Here is a 24,156-nt window from a genome sequence, read left to right on the forward strand (position 1 = left end):
ACTTCAGAGGTCTTGGGAAATCAGTTGGGTTTCTCTCAACCTAGTCATCCCTAGACATTTAGGGCTTTCCAAAGTTTACTTGAACAACACGCATCTCGGGGATGAAGGGGCCATTATCATTGCCAATAGCCTCAAAGATGCAGCTCCATTTTTAATATTTCTCATGGTTATTGGAAATTATATCTTTTCAAAAATAGCTCCAGCTTTAGCAGAATGCCTCATTGTGAAGAACATGCTGGCTATTTTTATGCAGGAGAAAATCATCTCAAGGATGATGGATCTCTTGTAATATGCAAAGCCATGTTAGAAGATCATGAACAACTTAAAGAACTTGATTTGAGTTCAAATCATATGACCCTCATTGGGGCTCAGGCTACTACAAAAGTTGTTGCAAACAAACCAGATTTCAGTCAGGTTTTGATTTCTGACAATTTTTTTCCTAAAAATTATTGTGAGACTGTCAGAGACATGCTCAGAAAAGGTATTGAAGGTGATTATGTGCTTCCAATTGTGTATGAATGTAGATATTGGTGATATATTCCATTTAGTTGGAATGAATAGTCCATCAGTTTCAGTAAGCACTAATGTAATACCTACCCTAGTTTACTTTTCATGTAGGATTGTCAGATTCTTTTAGGCCAGTTTATGATTTTGCTTTATAATTAGCAGTACTTGGTTACCGGGTTTGATTAGATGTTATTTTATACTCTGTTTATTTATGTGATGAGTTACTTAGTTATTCCATGTGTTCAGGATTATCTCGATGATGATACATGTATGTTTATATAGTGATTTCAATTATTTCATGATGATAGTTAGATGGATTATTTATATGTAGTTTTATGGTTACCTACCCCATACTTGCATGTGTATGGTGTACTTGTATGTTTTACCTTATGATTGACGTTTCTAATATGGTTGAGGGAGGGAGTCGTAGTCACCTGTTAGTCAAGATCTACATGATGCACCACTTCCTGCCATTTCCTGTTTAGTTTAGATTATATGTGTATGTACATTCTTGAATTTTATGTAGATTGCAGCTACTGGGCATTGACTTCCCTAAATTTCTAGGATGAGCATGCCTTATAGCAGTATCTCAAATGTTAAAAGAGGGGAGATAATTCTTAAGTCCAAATCCTAACCTTAAAACAATTGTCCTAGAAACTAGGACAAGTATCTAATTTTTTACCTTTCCAAATTCATCTAGTGACATGAATCCATGGTTTTGACCCTTGAGTTTGATATAGTATTATGTAATTTATTATGAGTTTTTGTATTTAGTCTTATGGGTTTGTTGTGATTTTTAGTCATAATTAAATCAAATTAAAAGATAATTTAATGAAAATTTTATAAAGAAAAATCAATATTTAAATATATTTAATTAATTGAGATAAAAGAACTAAATTTAAAAGATTTAATTAAAGATCTAATTTTGGCATAATCATATGTATTTAATTTAATAATAATATATTTAGGAGTTTCATTTTTATAATAAAATCTAAATAATATTATTAGTTAAATTAATAAATGTTATATTAAAGATGTCTTATAATTTAATAAGAGAGAGAAATGAATTGATTTAATAAAGTTATTTTAATTAAATTGCAAAAAGGTTGCACATGAAAATTAAAATATAATAAAATAATTGAAAAAAACGTTTCACGTGATTGCAAAACTAAAGCCCTAATTGGGGGAAAGCTCTTTATTAAGAAATTAGAGCTCATTTCTCCACACACAGGTTTGGAGGAGCCAATTTCTGAGAAGAGGGTTTTTGAAAGAAGGAAAAATTGCTTGCAAGCTCTATGCATCTATTGTTTAGAATCATATCTAGGTAGGATATTGTGGGTTTTGAGTATTAGTTCCTTTCATTGAAATATATGTCTTCTCCATATCTAAATGAAATTGTTTTCAGAATTCAATTGGGTTGAAACTCTTGTTTGTGAATTTATTGTTCTTCGTTTCGAAAACATCTGTAAATGAATTGAAGTTTGGAAACCATTGTTTTGTAAATTTTAGAGATTCATATCTTGACTGATTACAATTCAGATAGTGTTTGGAAAAGTGGTCAATATTTGATATACAAATTTGATTGATTTTCCATGCTTTTCCTATCAGATCTATTATGCAAATTTATCTATACATCTAATTAGCACATTAATTTTAAATTATTGTGATAATTATTTTACCATATAAAAATGGGAATTGCAAAAATTTGATTTTGATTATTTTATTTAAAATTTTTTTTTGAAAAATTATAATAATAAAAGGTGGGCAGGGCCACCAACCCCCCACCCACCTATGATCGCCTTTATACTATTGCATGACATCGACTATTTTCGTAGCAGCAGGTACTATCGTAAGGCAATATGTTGCTGCTGTTGTAGCCTTTATTGGTCGGCGAGCCTTAAAAGTATTTAATCTTAGTTTTTAGTTTTTATTTATTTATTAAATTTTAATTTGATAAACTTTTTAAATATAGTATATTTTAAATTAAATTAAAAGATATTATAATATTAAATAGTTAATATTATATTATTAATAATAGTAATTGTGATTATTAATAAATTAATATTATTTATTAATAGTTAATAGTTATTATTTTTATAATTAATAATATTTATTTAATTTTGATAATATTTATTTAAAATATATTTTAGTTGATAAATTCTAAGTTTTTGGGAAAATGGATTTTCGTTTAAACCAATAAGTTATAATTGGATTATTTATTATTAAATCTAATATTGATTTAATTAAATGATCATTATGAACTTTTAGGGATACAATTTTTAATGAAGGACGAAAACTCGAACCATGTTGTTTAATCAAAATCTTATGTTTTCAAAACCAAACAAAATCTATGAAACTACACTGCTATGTTGTAGGCTTTCTTTTATGTTTGGGTTTCTTGTTTGACTTAGTACTTTGACCAATCAAGATGTTTACTAGAGGCGTGGGGGGGGTTTTGTTCTGTGATGATGTTATGGTTATATTTTGGTCACGGTCTTTAATACCCAACCATTGTGATGTAGTCACGTATTTTCTATGATGAGTTTGACCAATTGTTTGTTAATGCTTTTCAGTTGCTTGTATAGGACTGAGGTGATTATTGTGATTGGTCTTTAGGTGCTTTCCAATTTCTTATAAAGGACTGAGGTGATTACTATATTTTATCTATAGGTTCTTTTCAGTCGCTTGTAAAGGATTGAGGTGAAGATTGTGATTTTATGAGTTGTACTTTTAATGAGCTTAGGGTAGGTGATCTATGTGTACGTTGGGAAGTGGCTTGCAATGGAGGTCAGAACCCTAAAGAGGCTGCTTGGGTAACCCATTGTAAGTTGTTTTAATAAATGATAACATTTCTTTAAATGAGAGTAAAATGAATTAATAAGAGTCACTATTTTTCCTCGCCGATGCCTTGAGTGCTAATATAGGCTAGGATGGGAGTAGAGAGGATGCTTGGTTGCGACCTTGCTTCATTAGTATGCCTTATCTCTACGAAAAGATACTTGTGCGGCATAGAGACACTAAAAGGCCAGAGTCTAGAGAGGTTGCTAAGGTAACCTTAGCGTTGGCTCATGTGATGACACGTATCCACTTACATAGTAGATTTTCTACATGTCTTGTTGCCTTCGGGTTTAGATGTTACTTGTGTCTTAGTACCTTTGAGATAGTTTTCTTTCAAGTGTTCCTTTGACCTAGATGTTGGTTATGACTTATATTTTGATATCTGTTTGGGACTTGAGACTATCTCCTCAACACGGTGGTAGTGAATTTTTCTTATACCATTGAGATCTAAACATTGGATGTCATTGTCGGTACTTGTGCAATAGTTCCTTTCTTTCTCCTCTTGTGTTTTCTGATGGATGGTTATACTTTGTTGTATTGTATTTGATTATCAGAGATCTTATGAAATGATGTGTTGTATTCATGATGTATATTCTTTGAGCTTTTTCATATCATGTGACTTGTACAACAAATGATTATGCATTCTAATTATTGCCAAGTGTCATCTTATATAATTGTATATTATTTAAGTGGATTCATACTTGTAGTTATTCTTTGATGTAGAATTTTTATGTATCAGATTTAGTATTAATTAAACTCAAACACGATTCAACGTCATGGGACCCTTAAGAGATATAATTTGTTTATAGATTGTGTTTATGTATGTGATTATGCTTCCACTATATTTTATCTGTTGTTGTTTAATTGTTATATATATTCTTTTGGGTTCCCTAGCGAGATGTTACAACTGAGTTAAGAAAAAACTGGAAAAATAGAGTGAGGCATGGCGGTGATAGTGACACTAAGTCAGAGTAGAAGCTCCATAAACCAAAAAGTTAGGTATGGCATGAAGATATTTAGTGTAGGCATATATCTTAGGGAAATTTGGGATACTCTTAATCCCAATGAAGCATTTCCATAGTTTTAACATCCGAGGGTAATTTCACATTAAGTATACAGATTTAAACAAGCTCCACTTTAATCTGGATTTATTGAGCTTATCATATGAACTTAAGAATTTCCACTTTTTACTTCAGTTTGTCACACAACGAACAAATTGGTGAATGGTGGCCTGGGGAAAACAAATGCTAAATAAAATTTCAATAAGCCAAAAAAAGATGAACATACAAGCTTCCCTTTACAAATATTTTAAAACTATTTTTTTTTGAAACATCAGTCTGCAAATTTCACATGTATTTGCCCTTATTTGGGAAGGTGTGTTTTGATCAGGATTAGAGCAGAGCAATGGTCTCATTGTACCTTTGGACTTGCAAATGACTTACCATGACTTCTATTGCTAAACCTGAAAGAGCCTTCGCGTTCTCCTCTGTTGCTACTTTCATTGCAAATGTCAATTAACTCCTCCTCTTCTAATCTCCTTGGCATATTTCAGTTATCATGATTTCCTCAATCTCATCCAACTCTCTCTGGAAGGCTTCTTTTGCTTGGTCAAATACCGCTGCTATCCCTAGGCAATATTGCTCCTCCACTTGCTATACTAGTCTTTAGACTCTTTACTACTTCAACATGCTGCAAAACATACACAAATTCTTCCTCACCTCCTGGTTCCGTTGTCAATGTTTGATGCACTTGACATATATCACTTCTATATGCTATAGCTTTTTGGTTTTCCTCAAACACAACTTACCTTTCATTGCTCATAATATGGATCATGGGAGTGACCGTGTCATCTTCTTCTAAGGTCACACACAATCTCTTCCTAGTCATCTTCAACAGCACGCATACTTTTTTTTCTCACTGCTGCAAAATGAGAATGAGGATATTCTAATTTTTCCTTTATTTCCCCATTCTGAAATGTTTCCTCCAATAAAATATTTTTCACATTCATCTACATCTTGGTTATATAGGGAGCCTTCATCAGTCACCATTTCAGTGTCCAAATCTGTTTTCTCATTATCTTCTCTTTTTCATCCTATGATTAAATACCCTCTTCTCTACGACCTGTTTCATCCTTTTCATTTCCTTCCCTTCCACCGTATTCAAATATTGGTTGCCGTAGATTTAGTAAAATCTTGATGCTGTCCACTATTACAAACTCTTAACCTTAAAATTAGGGTTTGGAGTCTAGGAATTAAAAAGCACGAGGTTTAGACTATAGTGCAAGGCATATGTTCTATGGTTCAAAATGTAATTTAGGGTTTTTAAGATTTTGAATTGCCTTCTACATTAAAAATAACAAAATACTCTAACAAAATTAAAAGCAAACACTAGAGCAGTACCCATCTCAAAAGCTTTAGGAATCAATTCACATGGAAAGAGTTGAATTGAAATTTTATTGAGGGTTTAATATTGATACAAGTATTCATTCCTAAACAAGTATATGCATCTTAATTGAGTATCCATTCCTCAAATACATGTTAGGGTGAAGCTTTTGTCTATGTATGAGTACCCTTTTTAATGGAACACATCTCATTTCTTGCCAAAAAGCTTCCTTAATAATGGACTCAATTTCGCTTGCATTTACCCAAAGGAAAAAATGATATCCTAATAATAGCCAATTCCATAATAAATTGTCCTACCATTTTGAGGCTAACCATATGTTGTTTATTTAATCCAAGATTTAGGATCTCTACTAATAAAACAATACCATTTTTCAAATCATAAACATTAAAAATAATTTGATGTGGTTAATATTGTAGGAAAATTACTCAAAACTGGGGAATTCAATCAATCAAGGGGATTTTGAATTAGGGAAGTCAAAAGGATCTTAATATGCAACCAAGAATTAAGTTTTGTATGGAAAAGAAATCAAATGGCTGATAAACTTCTTTGTAGATCTACAAAAATATTTTAAAAATGTAAATAATAAAAAACAAAAAATAAAACATGTCAATTTTTGAATAAACAGAGCCAAAAACCTTTAACATTTTTGTCTAACTTCTTAAAAACAAATAAAAGATTACATGCAATAATCCCCAATAATATTTGTGCAAGTAAAGGCTTTTACTATTATACCCATATCCCACTTAAGTCATTTTTCACAATTTTAATACTTTAAAACAAGCTCAACTCTCTAAAAAAAGACTTTTTCTTGTTTCTCTTTTAAAATGGCTTTTTAGATTAGTTAGGTTTTGTTTTAATTTTTTGTTTTCTTTTTAAAACTCTCATGGGCTTTTCCCCATGGAGCATACCTAGCCTTGATCAATTAACCTTAGTACATCTTTGACATAACCTTATCTAAAAGAGTCTGCCATTGCCAAAGTGTTTAGTACTTGTTTGAAGCATATCAATTAGAGTAATATTAAACTAAAACACATATCTTATCAAAGGAGGACACTTTTGTTTAAAAACTTTTTCAAACTTCCCTTGTATCTATAATGTTTTAGTTTACTATTTAGCCACTACCATCAATTAGCTAGTTACACTTGTGACAAAGCTAAAAGATATTAGGGATGAATAATGTCTTGGAAGATGATTTAAGTTCTGTAAATTAATATAGAGAGAAGAAGTGCTTTTACATGCGTTCACAAATGAGAAGCCACGGTGATGGCTATTCACAAATATATAGATACAAATAATCTAGATAATTTAGTTTTATCATTTTATAGCCTCTAAGGAGTATGTTCATATCAAGACATCTTATTTCTAGTGGTAATACAAATTAAGAAACAAAATAAGCCTAGAATTTTTTTGTTAGTTCTAACTATTTAACACTTTTAGTTTAGGAGTTGGTCGTTAGTGTTGTTTAAGCCATTAAAGTGGTGTATTTTGATGTCATATATGCAACTCTTTGCATTCCAGCAATTAGTTATAATATTGCACATATGATACTCTCATAAAAAGTTCTCTATGTAATTTTTGTGTGTGAATGCACCAATATTACTTTAGGTCACAAACTCATGATAGAATTCGAAGACATTTATACATTATTTTTGTGTAAATGCTTAAGAATTTGTAAAATGAAATTTTGTAGATTGAAACTCTATGAAAAGTTTTTCATTGTATTGGGTTGGTATTGCTATTGATTCCTATGATTGCAATCATCTTTTGGTGATGAGGTTTTTCCTATTGTAAAGGTTTCTCGCATAAAAATCTATCTTATTTTTTATAAGTTCTATTACATATTTGTTTTGTATTCAAACATGAGACATATTGACTATTAACTAAACACACGATCTTAAGATTTCATTAAATATTTCAATCTATCTTGATGTCCCCATCCTTTTCAAGAAAGAATAATCTTAGCATCGATTATGTGTGTGATTAAGGTGTTGCATACCTTGGACTCTTCCAAGTGGTTATAAAGTAGAAGAGTGTATGTAGAAAAATAACAATTCAAATAATTACATTTAATTTGTATACTCTTGTTGATAACATCAGTGACATTAAGTAGGACACAAAGATAAAATTTGAAGTAATGATCCTATAAAAAATTCATTTTAGTTATAAGATTTCTTGACTTTTCGTCAATTATCTTTATAAGTGAAGGACCGGGGAACATATGAAAAGTTCTTAATAGATAAAGAGCATATTAGGGAACTAACATAATCAACCATGTATATTAATAAGTGCAAGTCTTAGGTTGACTAAGCTCAAGAGGCAAATAATAATCAGATAACAACAAAGCCATATTACAAGAGAAAATTGTGTTGTCAAAAGCATAAGTGATCCATATAGGTAAGATCCTCAACAATCAGTTGAATTAAGTGGCTCCCTATGCAAGTACATTGTTGCCATTATTATCATATCAAGTATAAAATGACAAACTCATTGAGAAGCATAAGTTAGCCATAATGATAGATACATCGAAAACCTCCATTCAACGAAGGATATCAAGTATAAGGCAATAAACATTAGAAAACCAGAATCCATCAATCCATCAATCAAGTATGTTCAACCAACGAAAACTCCATATATCAATGTGACCATGATGTTTCCTTTAACATGTGATCCATATTGTTCATCAAGACCATCAATAATTGCTAATCAAGGATGATCATATATTGCATCAATGCTTCTCAATATACTTTAACAACAATCTTTATTGTATTGAAGGTTAAGATAAAACCAAGTTATTAGTATTTCATCTAAGGAAGAATGTTGTCAAGGGGAAACAAATATCAATATTTTTTCCCATAAAGAAGTTGTCAATTAATTAACTATTGAAGTTGAGGAAAGCTCAACCCACAAGTACCAAGAGTCACTACACGCAAACACCTATCACAGAAGGAGAGGAGCAAAAACTTGGAGGCTAGAATTCATAGATCCAAAAAGGAGTCATTATTGATATGTAAAAGATAATTTTCTATTCAATTAAAAAGTGCTAATTACAAGAGAGATCCATCCTTATGAAGGAGATCAGAACCCTAATAGAAAACTAACCTAGGTGGCATGATAATAATTAATTATTATATGCCTAAAGTTTAGCTTAAGTAAAATATAGTTAATATGAAAGCACCTTATTAATCTAACATTAACTAATCACAAACTAGTTAAAGATATGAGGTGCAATCATAAAAGGCTTATGAAAAGAGTGCAATTAACATTAATAATCATATGATGAAGAGTTGCAACTCTCTCACATGGTAATAAGGGGTATCAAGAACCATTCCAAGGACATTCAATTCAATTTATCCTTCAATCAGAATATTAAATCATTTTGCACATTCAAGTGGAGGTTATCCACTAGGAGATAGACGATCTAGACACATTATCAATGAATTATATCACAAAAAATATCGAAGATATTAGCACTACAAGCATTCACATCAAACAAGAAAATCTTACTAGACTAAACAAGAATAACATCTTTGCATTTTCATAGAGTGGTATAAAAACAAACACATTTTTCATCCTATTGATCACACTCATTCTTATATTATTCAATGATTAACAAGAAAAGATTCTAAAGTCATATCGTAAATCATATATTACAAATCAAAATAGTAACTATCAAATTCATTAATAAAAGAAGATTAGAGATAACAAACTATATGTAAACTTGATTGGTGTACTCGTATCAATATACTTCATTCTTTAATCTTGCATAGTACAAGTTTCCTAACTTCAACTTGTCTAGGATAAGTGGTTACATCAATGATTATCTACTTATTGGCATTACATTTCATTTGATTAATAAATGGACTTTAGGACATATCAAATATGAGATTCATGTACTTTGATTAGTTACACCAAATGCTTGAATTTAAGATTTTTATTATAAGTATTATTAGAGAGAAGTCACTTGTAATTCAAATATAATAATTAGTCCCAAACCCAAGGTGTGCATAAATTGAATTTACACACACACACACACACACACACACACATATAAGAATTAGTCCCAAAGCCTAAGGATTTTAATAATGGGATGTCATAAGTGGTATCAGAGAAAAAATTCCTTCTAATTTATGAAGGTATATATGAGTAAGAAGGAACCAAAAACATTTCCAAATTGTTTTTGGCCAAAGCAAAGGATGAGAAATGAGAAGAGAGTAGCATGGGTGAAGGATAATTTAGCAATAGAGTGGATCATTTCTAGAACAAAGAGATTCCCAATAGAGAATTGCCATATTACTTGACATGTCAACCCAAATAATAATAGTCAATGTCACTACAAATCATAAAAATAACAATGTAAACAATGGATATGTAATTATAATGGTGGCATCTCTCTTGCTCTCCTCCTACTTAGGGCTTCAACATAGCCTATTTCTCCTACCTTGGATGTTGGTGGCCTTTTTTTACTATAGGGGTTGAAATATGACAACATTTGTTGAAATCGCTCAACCCTAGTTCAATACAAGAACATATCAATAAATTAGGGGTGTTAATTTATATACAATCAAAAGAAAAGTGCCAACAAAGAGGTCATCAAATAAAAAAGATCAAGATAATCCACCTTTCCAAAGGAAGGTTCCCAAAAAATAAAATGGATGAAGAAACCCAAGATGACTTGAGAAGGAACCTATGCTTTACATATAAGGAGCCATGGGTTACCAGAGCATTAATGCATGGGTAAAGAGAAAATCCATTATATATAAGTAAGATTCATCATTTAAGAGAAAGATGAAGATGATTAAAATGATGGAAAAAGCAAGTTAGAGTTTGATGCCAACAAGTCTTCATTTAAAGAAGAGTGGCACACTTGCCGCCATGAACAAACCTATGGAATACAACACTTTTAAAGTCCAAGGAAACATACAAGGACATAACAATACTCATAGATAATTAAGACCACCACAATTATTAAAACTTGAAATTAACAACCTAGAAAGTGCTCCCAACCAGGTAGAAAAAGTATTTAAATATAAAGATGGAAAATGACACACACACACACACACACACACACACACACACACACACACACACACACAATGTGAGACAATCATCATTGGAGGTTGCACAATCAATGTTCACTTCTATGACATAGAATTGGGCAAAGTTGACATGGTACAAATGGATGATGTCCATTTGAAAATATATGCATAATTTTAGAGAAATGACCATCAAAGTTGAAGTTGATAGTAAAAATGTGTTTCTTAGGGAAATGTGCAATGATGTTTTTCAAGCCATCTAATCTAAAGGGATGTAAATTAACACGAAGATATCAAGGAAGACCTACGATGCTTGATACATTAAAAAAATCCAACTTCATCATGAAAACCCTATTGAAACACTATGTAGTGCCTCTCCCATTTGTGTTTTGCATGTCATCCTAATGGATGTGACCTTGATGTTCATGCCTATTGAGTGTTCATGTTGGGATCCATGTGTGTCCTACACCCTTGGTGATTTATTGATTTTTGTTGTTGCGTCAACATACTAGCTATGTCTTATGTTTAACTTATGAGACTTATGATGCGTTTAATGGTTTTACCAAGGCATGTGCCAATAGTTACCTAGAATTGTATACTATCACAATTTTATTTAATGAGTACCTTGTTATGCTTACAAGTCTCTTTGGCATAAAGAAAGGTAATTGGCGATGCTAATATCTTGCACACCAAAGTGTTGTCATTGATTGGCAACCAATCAAGAAGAATGTATACCATCTAACGATCACTGGTAGATGTACACCAGTCGGATCAAGTATGGAAATGAGGACAAGGAAAGGGAGAAAGTTATAGTCCACATGATGAATCACCATCGTTGTAACATGACAGAGGTGAAATGGTGAGCACTGCACTCGATCTAAGTGGTGAAAAGAAGAAATGACAAATAGGCTATGCCCATACCTAGCTTGGACTGGAAGGTCTACTAGCTAGACCCTATGACGTAGGTATCATGGGTTCTTCATGAACAACTCATATATGCAATTCAAATTTTGAATGCATTGTATTTGGGTGGGATATTTTTAGGGTTTCAACACCCATAAAAGGAAGGACAATATATATATTGTATTCTTCGTTACTTAAGTGCGTGGAAAGAAGAGGAGATGTGAGATAAGAAGAGGAAGATTGAATCCAATAGAGGAGTTAGTAGAAATAGAGGAAATAACAAGCCAACATAGACTAAAGTGCTACATACAAGGCTAAGTAGAGAAGGAATGTGGTGATACAACATATATCGTAGTGAACAGCAACATGACAAGAGGAGACCATGATATCTTCTTGATATACACTCGAGATCTATTAGGGAAGATGTCGCATGTAGTTTAGATCAATATTTGATTGCTTTTTAATCACTATGATAATTGTGTAAGCTCTTAATTTGGCATGCTTCAATAGCAAGCATATTGTAAATCCTCTAACAAGGTACCTTCTAGAGGGAACATTCAAATCCTCTAACAAGGTAGCTTTGACGGGCTCATGTAATCCTAACAAGTTGGAGACATTCGTAACTGGATGTGTTCTCATAAGGAACAAGCTGTAGCTATTAACCGAGAAACCTTTTATCTATAGTAAAAGGCTAGCAAATATATTATCCCCATTGTGGTTTTAATCCTTTCATCAAGGGTTTCCACCTATAAATATTTGTTTCACTTAAAATGCTTGTGTTTTTTAGTTCACATTCTTCTATCTTACTGCATTTGTCATAGTTCTATCTCCACTTATGTGGTGAGAGTGGCCACTATCAATGATCCACTCATTGATGGCATGTGTCTTAACAACCAATAACTTATAGTATAGTAAAAATGACATTGTTCAAATTACATACCAAACTCTATTACCATGAGTGTATTATGATGGAATACAATGACAATGACTTGTAGACTTCTAGATGCCTCTTAGAGATAGTGTATAACACTTCTTGACTAAAGAATATCAATAGATCATGTAAACAATCTTCGATTTGTACAAAACTCCTTTGGACAATAGATGCATTTTTTCATGTAATGAACAAGAGACCTTCCACCCCTATGTGTGGCTTCCATTTCCTTTGTTTGAGTATGAAGTCCTTACTATTATTGAAAAACCTTCATGTACATTCTCCAACCTAACAAAACCTTCATGTACATTCTCCAACCACAACAATCTAAATTAGAATCCTATAGGTTTCTTTCATTAGAATTTTTTGTGATTGTAGTCAACATCAAGGTGTTTCAACAAGTGAATGGTTAATTCAGAATGGTAAGGCTATCTCGAAAGGTATCCCTTATTAGAGATAGCTAGCAAAGATTGTTACCCAATAGCAATAAACCTTAATCCCATCTCTCAAAAACAAATAAAACTTCTAGAATATTTAATGCAACTATAACTAAGTAAAACCTTCAACTTCACAATCCAAATAGATTTTACCTTCAAAAGCAATCCTAATTGAATTAGCAAGAAGAATGTTAGCATAAAGGGTTTATGTCCTTCGAGCCCTTGCAATAAATTCTCCATGTACTTTCACCAATTTCATATATTTCCAAAGCATGCTAAGAAGAGAGCACTTCATAACTTTTTATATAATTTCTTGTTTCTTCAATGTGGGATAAAAAAATCACTACTTTTCTTTTTTCCTCCTTTTTTTTGTGGTCCCTTATTTTCTTGCATCCCCTATTTTTTGGTGGCTCCTTATTTTCTTCCCACTCCTATTTTTTGCAAGTTATATATATATATATATATATATATATATATATATATATATATATATATATATATATATATATATATATATATATATATATATATATATATATATATATATGTTACCCTTTACCTTTTATATCTCCAATGTGCTACAAAATTAATTTGAATATTTTCCACAAACTGTACACTATACATTAATAAAGTTAGATAATTAAGTTTAACTTTTAAAAAGATTATTAATTCATAATAAATTATATCAATGATAAATAAATGATCCTATTGATATTGAGAAATTTACTATCAACATACCACTGCATTGGAAGTCCAAATCTAGCCATAATGACTTACTATAAATAGTAAGTGTGCCTAAAACTACCTCAAAACACCCCATAATGAACTATTGGTGAAACTCCCTAGGCCAAGTGCCCTCAAAGCCCCTTTAATACAAGGGAAAATAGGTTAACAAAAACATTGTGGTTTGCCCTCTAAAATGGGACATTACAAACTACCCTTCCAAAAAAAATCCTTCTCAAGCAATGCCAAAACTATTTCACAAATAAAACTGATCAAGCTTGTACCCAAGAACAATGATCCCAAGGTCCCAAGGCATCCTATGGGATCTCTACTACCATTTTCTAAAAACTTGCAAGTTACAAGAACAAACCATCTCTTGAAATGCCCTTGAAAGAAGAGAAATCAAATATTGCATCCCTCTCCAAGATTACTAATTTTAAACACCGAAGGAGTAACCTCCAATAAGTCAACATTGGCCTCCTCATCCTCTATTGCTAAATTGTAAACCCAAGTGATACTAGGGTTCTGAATCAATCTCATAAAGGAACCACCATACTGACCATGTGTAACTTTGATTACAACGTGTAACATTTTCTCTTGCAGCATCCTAGTAAGATCCATAATTGCAATCTCAATAACTAACATTATTTTGGCCAAATGGAAGAAATGTTTTCTCATCCCAAAACCATAATCGTTGGTGTATCTCCTTGTGAAGTTACAAACAAGATTGCAGATAATGGATTAGTAATGCTTTATGCACAACAAACCTTGGCATCTAACCAAATAGCACATTTGCAATAGACAAATGAAATCACGTCACTAGCACATAACCTCCAAGTGTCAAGGTAGGAAGCCTCAGTACACCAACAAATCCAACTTATTGCAACCAACCATTTATCATATGTAACCATGTTACTGACATCATGAAGTGACTATAAGAACCAAGCTCTCCCAAGTGGAAGTGGAAAATAAGTGAACTATAGCAAGAAGATCTCCCAATACTAGCTACACTAAGAGCAACAAGTTTTCAAAACCAAATGGTCTCAAATTGAGGTCAACATAAAAAATGTTAAAAGGCTAGGACAATGATAAACAATTTTAAATCCCATTGGATACATAGAACTAGTGAATATGGGAGTAACCCAATTATGATCAATCTAGAGTCTGATATTGTTGATGAGATCTCCACTTATGTGGTGGACTTCTCCTCTATAGTTGCTATTTTTTGTTTTAGGGGTTTTTGGCCCTCTTTGTCAAATTTGTATGCTTGGATTTCTAAATATTGGGAGCCTATCATTTCAGATTTAGTCCAGATTTATCCTGTGGCAAGGGGTGTTTTCATTGTGAAATTTGCTACTACTGAAGATCAGAATGCCATCCTACACCATGGTTTCTCTTGGGAAGAGAGGTTCCTCTTGATGGTCAAACTGTGGTATGTAGATTTTGATCCTTTAATAAGATTCCTTTGTGGTAAGGTTGCCTAATGTTCCCCTTCACTTATGGCTCGATTCTGTCCTAGAGGCTGTGGGGGAGGCCCTCAGGGATTTTTTGCTAGTTGATATTGTGTCTTCCAATGTGTTTCAGATGACGTATGCTCGCATTCTTGTGGAGATAGACATCTCCAACGAGCTCTTAGAAATGATTAAGTTGGCCTCTCCTAATGGCTCTTGGATTCAAGTTCTTAATTATGAGGGTATTCCCTTCAGATGCAGAAAATGTCATAAGACCAACCACCTCACTACGCGTTGCTCCTCTAAAAAGGTTAGATCGAAGAAGTCACCTTCTTGGTGGATGGGGGTTTCAGATGATCACTACACGATTCAAAAAGCTCCCTCTGTTGGGGTTGGGTTGATTGATTCTTCTTAGGATTCCTTGTTCAAAGATTCTGTTGCTACTTTTGATGATTTAAATGTTACCCCTACAACGGTGACCAATACAGATGTCACTCCTTCAGATGTCGCAGCTGTTGATTCAAATGTTGCCCCTCTTGCAGCTCTATCTTAGGACAGAGTTGTTGTCCCTCCTACTACTGTGGTCTAGATCTCATGTGGTGGTGGTATTTCTTCTCCTATTGTGAAGGCTTTGGGGGATGGTTGTGGTGTGGATGATTTTGCATGGCAGAAGGTTGTTGGGATGGTGGAGGATGGATGGACAACAATAAAAGGGAAAAAGGTCAAGCCCTTAATTCCATCCTCTAATATGTCTTTACACTCAAAAAACGAGACCAAAATGTAAATCTTGATGCTCAATTTTCTTAACCAGTTGCTCACCTATTCTTTTTGAGGCTGTCCCTTTTTGTTTGGTTCTCTTGGCCCTAGGGTAAACTTTAAGAAAGCCGCCTCCAAAAAAAGATATAAAATATTGGCGAATCTTTCATTATTTTGAAAAAACAAAATTATTTATATTGGCGAAACTCTCCATTTTTTATTCTAAATATGATTAATTTTGGCGATTATTTTTGAATCATAATTTTTTTGTATAAAATATTGACGAATCTCAATAATAATAGGAAGTTCATTAATCGCCATGGAATATTACAAATCAAAATTGAACATTTTTTTACCTTGTGGAATGTTATGAGAATCATTACATATACTTTAAATCAATAGTGAATAATAAATATTGGTAATATATCCCTAAATTAACTAATAATTATGATAATTATTGGTCAGATGAATTCAATTTCTCCAATAATATATTATATTTAGGTAACTCAAATCTATTCATGTAATGAATATTGTGGCGAATATTTGAGTTTAAATTTTTCAATAAAATAAATTATTGAGCGATTTTAAATATTCTAGAATAGAATTTTATAAAACTATGACGATTTAGCTTGTATTAAATCTTAAATTAATAGCCAAATTACTAGCCAAAAAATTCTAAAATTAGCCAATTTACGAATATTAGCCACTAAATTATACCCTACAAGTTGGCCCTTTTGGCTTTGACATGGTTCAAGACCGATTGTCTTCTTTTGCAACAATGGGGTTTCAGGATCCCGTTCAAAACCTTTTTAGGTGCTAGTAGTGCACTGTGTTATCTGTGAGGCCACCCTGGTTGCCTTGTCTTTGGCGGCTGACTTGTTTCACCTTAGGAATGTTGTATTTTTTTGTTTGGGCTTCATTGAAAATTATTTGATCTACAAAGGGTTTTAAGCACCCTTCAAACCCTGTTTTCCTTAATAAAAAAACATAATGCCCATCTCCTATGATCAAATCTCCTATACCATCAACCCTCAACCAATACTTGTTTATTTGTTTGGCTAAATAAACTGTCATGTTTATCTGCAAAGAGCGCACATTGATGCTAACATTCATTATTGTGTGCATCTTTCTATTGCTTCTTGTGCTTCTTCGAATGTTGGTCCTACCCCTTGTGTTATGGATGTCCTTTATGTCAGAGTGGTTAAGTCCTCTTCCTCATTGTTGGTTGTTGTTGTGAATCCTCTTTTCGATTGTGTTTTTATATGGCTTAGTTGCCACGATATGTGCTTGTGGTTGGAGTGACGTCTTTGGTTGTTATTGCTCCTATTTCTATGGTTCATTTTGGACCTCCTAAGGGGGTTAATCTTCCCATTTTGGGTTAGGGAGCTTTATGCTTGACTCATTTTTTAGCGGGATGAGGTGCTGGAAGTGGGCTAGATTATAGTAAAAGGTAAAAAAAATCTTCTTCACCTTCACATTCATTTTATAACGACCCTTGTTCTCAAAGGGTAAATCAAAAGGCAAATCTTAGTGGGTTATATTAGTTCTTTAGGTTGGGTTGGCTTGTCCTTTCCACACTTCTTGGTTATATGTTGGTTTTTCATGTCTATCTTTTTCATTCAACATGTGTCCTTGTTGGTGGGAGTTTGTTGGTTTCTCCCTAGTTCTCATTTTTTATTGTCCTAGTGTTATCTTCTCTCATGTAGTGTGTGGTATTGAATATCTCTTGTTTGAGGTTTCAAGTCCAACCAAAACTTATTTTGTTCAGGGTTTGGGGCCCTTCAAAACATGTTTTTCTCCTATTCAAAACAAGTCATTATTGTAACTTCAATTCCATGTAAAAGATGAACCATGACATAAAGAAGTTTGTTGTCTTCAAGCAACTTCAAAGGTAAAATGTTCAAGCTTACAACACAAACCTTCATAGGGTGAGTTCCATGAGTTTGGAAGACCCAAAATAAACTATAACTACTATTGCACATGACCAAAATTAGAAGCACATTCTAATTTAAGTATAGTACAAAGAAAACACCAACAACACCAACACCAATGAATTTTCCAAGTATAAGCATGAAAGTTGAGCATTGCAATGCTTAAAAATAACTTAGAAATAGCTAGAAAACCTCCAAGAAATATACAATTGAAATCCTTACTTCCTTGGAAAAAGAAATTGAACCAACTCTCGTGAGTGACAGAAAATCATAAAGGGAAGTATTTGATCTACAAGCAAAACACAAACTATATCTAAACTTTTGATCCATTCTTTTCCAAATAACACTCCCAAGATTGACCATTCGTTCAATTCCCCAATCCATTTGTATACTAAATGAACCAATGAAATAGCAACATGGTAGGTAGAAAAATTAACATAATTGTCAACTTTGTAATTTAGATAATCCATCCTCTAAAACTCACTCTAACCATCTGTAATAAGCTCCATTATTCCTTGTTGAGAATTACAAGCATGTATACCCAACCATGAATGGCTTCCAACATGCCTAGAAATGTGCAAAACAAAACTCGAGGTGTCATCCAAAACATAACAATATCATGAAATTTTGTGACTCTTTGTTAACCCCTTGCAACCTATACATGAAAGCATCCAAAACCAAAGTGTGAGGAGAAATGGTTGTCTTCAAAACCAATTCCAAAGAAATATTATTATGATTTATAACATCATTCAATTCAAATGATGGATTGTTATGTAGATATTATTGTTATCTTGTCCTTGTTCCAAAGTTGCATAAGAAACAAGTCGAAAATTTTCTTTATTTGTTCTAAAAAATTCAATAAGCTCAAGAACAAGTTCTCTAAACCTTTTAAAATATGAAATATAGAAGCCTCCAAGACTTAATATATCCCATGAAAAAAATACATCTCCAACTACATATGGAAGGCATGCATTATCACGCATTAACTCAAACAAAATATAGAATGTCCCACTTGTTGGCCAATCCCAAAACTCAAGACCAAACCTCATTTTAGATTGAACCAACTCAAAATGTATGCCAACAAGGAAACAACTCTAGATTGAAATCATTAATTTGGATACCCAAGTTGTCCTCCAATTTGTCATGTACTAAGGAGTAGTAATGCCTCCTAGTATCATATCACTCTCAAGTACAATCTTCACTTGTTTCCTTATTTGCACATTTCATATATGGGGGTCTCCCAAGAGGGTACCTAATCACCTCAAAAAGCGAACTCAAATCATTAGCAGGTTGAAAATCATGTTCCAACTTAGAATCTTAATCTTCTCCTGGATGCCACACCTTACTATTTTCACTAAATGCAATACTACAACCAAAATATGTTCCATCAGCAAACTCAAAATTTAGATTTTTGTGTCTTTTGTACACCCAACTCAAACATGGGACATCATTGAATAACACAAATTGATTCTTCGAATTATGTTTATGCAGATCAAGATAAGTTTTGCTATGATAAATATCAAAATCAGAACTCTTATACATTTCATCAATGACTCCAAAGTTGTCCCAAGCCTCTCCTGCATCCTCGTTATCATTATCAACATATATTGTGGATCAAAATCATCAAAGTTCCAAAACTTTTGCTTCAAGTCAATCCCATGCGCAACTAAATCATATTTTCCTTCAAGATCATCATCCCATTCATCACTAATATACTCCATACTTGCATTATGTTCATCACCAAAATCAAAATGAATTTCATCATGTAGGACCTCTATCTTTCTTAGGTGCCAACACATAGATCATGTGTCTCAAATGGTTGATTGCTTTGTTTGGAAATAAAGTGTGTGTCCCCCTCATGAGTGGTTATCATTGAGAGTCATTTTCAAACTCACTAGCATTAATGTCTTCATAAATACTCCTCCCCACAGGCTTTGTATGATCATCCAACATGTATATATCCCAACCATCATCATTGGGAATACCTAAGCTCAAATCCAAGGTTGTTGTTTGTCTCTCTCCATGCACAAACTCATTCATTGAAACCGCGTGCATGTCCAAAGGGTCGTTCTAAAAATATGTGACCTGGTCTTTATCTACCAAGGCATTATCTCCATTCTAATGATTTGCCATGAACCTCTTTTCAATTGTTTGTTTTCATTGTTTCTTCACTAGAAGATTCTTTTTCATTTACTTCTTTTTAAAGATAGATCTCCACCACCCTAGATCCTCACAAGCTTCTTTATGCTATTGTTTTAAAGCCTTGCTACAATTTTGCATAATTTTGAGTATAGCTTTGAAAACCTTGTTTCAATTCTATCAAACCTTCTAATAATTGCTCCTCAAAAGTCTTCATCTTCTAAACAATCCCTTACAGGAAGGCAAGATATATCTACTATAATACCACTAAAACACTCTACCCCCTTTTAGAAAAATTTCCTTTCCTTTCCTACTCACTGTTATTTTGTCAAAACACACTAGCCCCTTTTAGAAAAATTTATTTTCCTTTCCTACTCAATGTTAATTTGTCAAAACACTCTACCCCCTTTTAGAAAATTTTCCTTTTCTTTCCTACTAATTGTTATTTTGTCAAATTGTTTCATGGCAATCTGATATTTGAGTTTTTGACGTAATTGCTTGAGGTCTACATAATAATATGTATAGTGAGTAATTTTGATGCTTAAGAACTAGATAACACCATAATACAATGAGTTCCCATAAATATTAACAACTGTGCTCTTTCATTGATAAATTGAAGAAATGTATATCTCAATCTTAACAACCAATAACATATATTATAGAGAGAATGACATTGTTCAAATTGCATACCAAAAATTGTTACCATGAAAAATATTCCAATGGAATACAATGACAATTACTTGCAAACTTATAGACACCTCCTAGAGATAGTATATGACACTTCTTGACTGAAGATTAACGACAACAATTCTTGTTAACAATCTTTGGTCTGTAAAAAAATCCCTTTTGGACGATAAATGCTATAAACAACAAGAGATCTGTTTGCCCTATGTGTGGCCTCCCTTTCCTTTGTTTGAGTACAAACCAATTACTATTACTAGACAAACTTCATATACAATCCCAAACCTCAACAATCTAAATCAAACTCCTCTAGGGCTCCTACATTAGACTTTTCTATAATTGCAATCAACATCAAGATGTTCCAACAAGTGAATGATTGATTTAGAAAGGTACACTAGCTAGTCTCGAAAGTGATCTTTATTTAGAGGCATCTAGCAAAGATTGTTACCTAGGAGCAATAATCCTTTATCTCAACCCTCAAACCCAAATTAAGCTTCCAGAGCATTTCATGTTGTTGTAACTAAGTGAAACCTTCAACTTCACAATGCAAATAGATTTTACATTCACAAGCAATCCAAGTTATAATACACCCAATTCTTATGTCTACATTTCACAACAACAAGAAGAATGTTAGCATAGAGTATTTATGTTCTCCAAGCCCTTGAGAGATTTTCCAAAAACTTCATCAATTGATATATTTTCCGAGCGTGCTAAAAAGAGAACACTTCATTCCTTTTTATACACTTTTCCATGGGTTTACTCTTGTTTCTTCAATGTAGGATTTAAAAACATAACATTACTTTTTTCTTCCTATTTTCTTGTTGCTCCTATTTTTTGGCGAGTGTTTTTTAATAAATATTTCTCCTTTTCAGGCAAGAGCCTACAACGCATTGGTAAATTGCGAGCCTCTCATCGAAGATGTCTTGGGTTCGAATCTACCCAAAATTAACACATAAAAATAATCAATCTAACAATAATAATAAAATGAATAATAAATAATCTAGGCTTCAGCCGATTACCTATGAATATATATATGTATGTATGTCTCCTTTTCTTTTTGTCTCCAATGTGTTACAAAATTAAAGGGAGTCATTTAATTTAAATATTTGTCACAAATTATAAATATACATTAATGAAGTTAAATAATTAAATTAACTTTATAAAAGACTTTATTAATGTATAATAAATTATACCATAAATTAATATACGGTCCTATCGATATCGAGCAATTTATCATAGAGATACCATTGCATTGAAAGTCGAAATATGGCCATAATAACTTACTATAAATACCAAGTGTGCCCAAAACAATCTCAAGCCACCCTAGACTGAACTGTAATTGAAACTGCCTAGGCCAAGTGGCCTCAAAATCCCTTTTATGTCCTAGTTAGCCTACAAGACCAAGGGGAAACAAACTAACGACATCATTGTATTGTGAACTCTACAAATGGAGCATTACAAGGAACATCATATCCATTGCTCCTTCGTAACAAAAGTGCATATCTCTCACAACAATTTCCTTCATAAATTCTATTAGGTGAAAGTAAAGCAAATTTTGTTTTAACCTGTGCAACATCTATATATGGCATTAAATTTTATTTTTATTTTTTATAAATCAGAAGTCATAGTTCCTACTTTTTTCAAATTTGAAACTTAAATAGTTACATCCTATTTGTAATTTTGAAGTGCCATGTAAATGGAATGCTTATGTTTTTACAAGATTAAATTTTCAATCTTTCAAGAAAATCATCAGCTTAAACTGAGAATATAAGCCAAATTGCCAAATTGTTTCCTTGTTTGGTTCTAGGTTATTCCATTTGCCTCCCAAAATTCTATATGCTTCTCCAAATTCCAAAAAGTGTCACGTTGAAGGTAGCCCTTGTTCACTCAGCAGATGTCTTTGAAAAGAAACTATCCCTAACAACTTCAACATAGAAACTTTGTTTCATGAAATATTACTCTCGCAATGCAACACCTCTGTAACATCCTGCTACAACTGATATATGTTTCAATATAGTATACCCCATATTCTGGAGTGCTTTGTTTCCATGAAAATGTCAGCCAATTGATCGCTCTGCCATTCTTCCATAGCCTTAGTATTCTATAGTATGAGGCTTGGTAGAATCCCCTCGTGATTCATTACCCAATGCATAATTGTTTCATATAACTCAATACATATGCCCTATGTTTTTCGATTCCATATGTTCTTTAAATTGCAAGGAACATGTCTATGTCTCCTTCCATATTACAGATTATGAACTACAAACGGCTTATACAGAAAATCACTTATTAAACATTATAGTTACTGAATGTGTTTCGATTGGCACCCTTACAGACCATCAAGTTTTGTTTTTAGCCTGATCTTGAATCTTAGGAATTGCCCAACAGTTCCACTATAGTTGTTCAGACACATATGCAGCATCATTATAAATGCCTCTTTAACATATGAAATATATGTGCAGCACTCTTTGCTCAAGTAAACAACTAAGAAAGATCATAATACTAATTCCATTAGTAATAGCCAGCCAAGTTTCTTACACAAGAAATATTTGTGACCATCATTTTATACTCCTCACAATACGTATAATAGATGTGTAGGAATCAATTTGTTCATTTGAATATATGAACCAATTCATCTAAATTTGACCAGCAATTATAATATACAGTTTATAACAGCAATTGCACAAGCTCAGTGCTCCCACCCAAGTAAGCTGAAACATTTCTCTAGAAATGGCCAGTAGAATATCCTATTCATAAAACAACAGTGATCATTTTAGCAGTGCTTGAACCTCAATTGTATATGAATATTGGAAAAGGATTTAGAAGCATTAAAAGTGACTTCCAGCAATCTGAGAAGTTGAAGAATATTGAAACCTGCAAAATCAGTTTTAAGCTGAAAATGCCACCCCAGTGTCGTAGTCATTGATGGGAACCTGACAATAGCAAATGGGTTCAAATTGTTGTAAATAACTATTATAACAACAAATACCACTAACAAGTCTTGAAGAACATCTAGTAAACACAACAAATAAGAAACTATCACAACAAATAAGAAACTATCTTAGAAAAGATAAAACTTAAACCTGAAAATCTCAAAAAAAAGATTGAAAGTGTTGTAAACAACCACCCTGGATACATGCAAGGAAAATTTGAACACCAAATACCACTGTTAAGTCTTACAAAACATCTGATCAGCACAACAAATAAAAAAATATAAAATTATAAGCAACTTCCAAGTCTGAGCATAGCAAATTCATTAGTTTTACATACCTTTAGTAGTTATATTAAGTCTCCTACTCTGGGAGGGGGGGCAACAGGAAATCTCCCCCTACCCTTTCCATACATTACCTATTGACCAAAGAAAGTACCAGAAATTATTGTATAGAGGAATTTAAATTTGAATTAAAAATCTAATGCAAGGAG

General features: G+C 32.6%; 1 protein-coding gene across 3 annotated transcripts in view; it reads right to left on the bottom strand.

The window, feature by feature from the left end:
* Positions 1 to 23,225: 23,225 nt before the first annotated feature.
* CLPR4 (CLP protease R subunit 4) overlaps positions 23,226 to 24,156 on the bottom strand; it is a 170,300-nt gene continuing 169,369 nt past the window's right edge. The window contains exons 7-10 of one of the 3 annotated variants that reach the window (XR_016362223.1): positions 24,004 to 24,081; positions 23,817 to 23,861; positions 23,608 to 23,666; positions 23,226 to 23,480 (exon numbers count right to left, since the gene is read on the bottom strand). Coding sequence is in view for 1 of the 3 variants with exons in the window: in XM_089819878.1 (XP_089676004.1) it covers positions 24,013 to 24,081 (69 nt within the window). In the remaining 2 variants the exon portion in view is untranslated. Of the gene's footprint in view, positions 23,667 to 23,816; positions 23,862 to 24,003; positions 24,082 to 24,156 lie in introns of all 3 variants that reach the window. The other 2 variants (XR_016362224.1, XM_089819878.1) reach the window with 2 other exon arrangements.

Source organism: Cupressus sempervirens, chromosome 3 (assembly GCF_028749045.1).
Source record: "Cupressus sempervirens isolate cs-2001-9-10 chromosome 3, ASM2874904v1, whole genome shotgun sequence".
Lineage (NCBI taxonomy): Eukaryota > Viridiplantae > Streptophyta > Pinopsida > Cupressales > Cupressaceae > Cupressus > Cupressus sempervirens.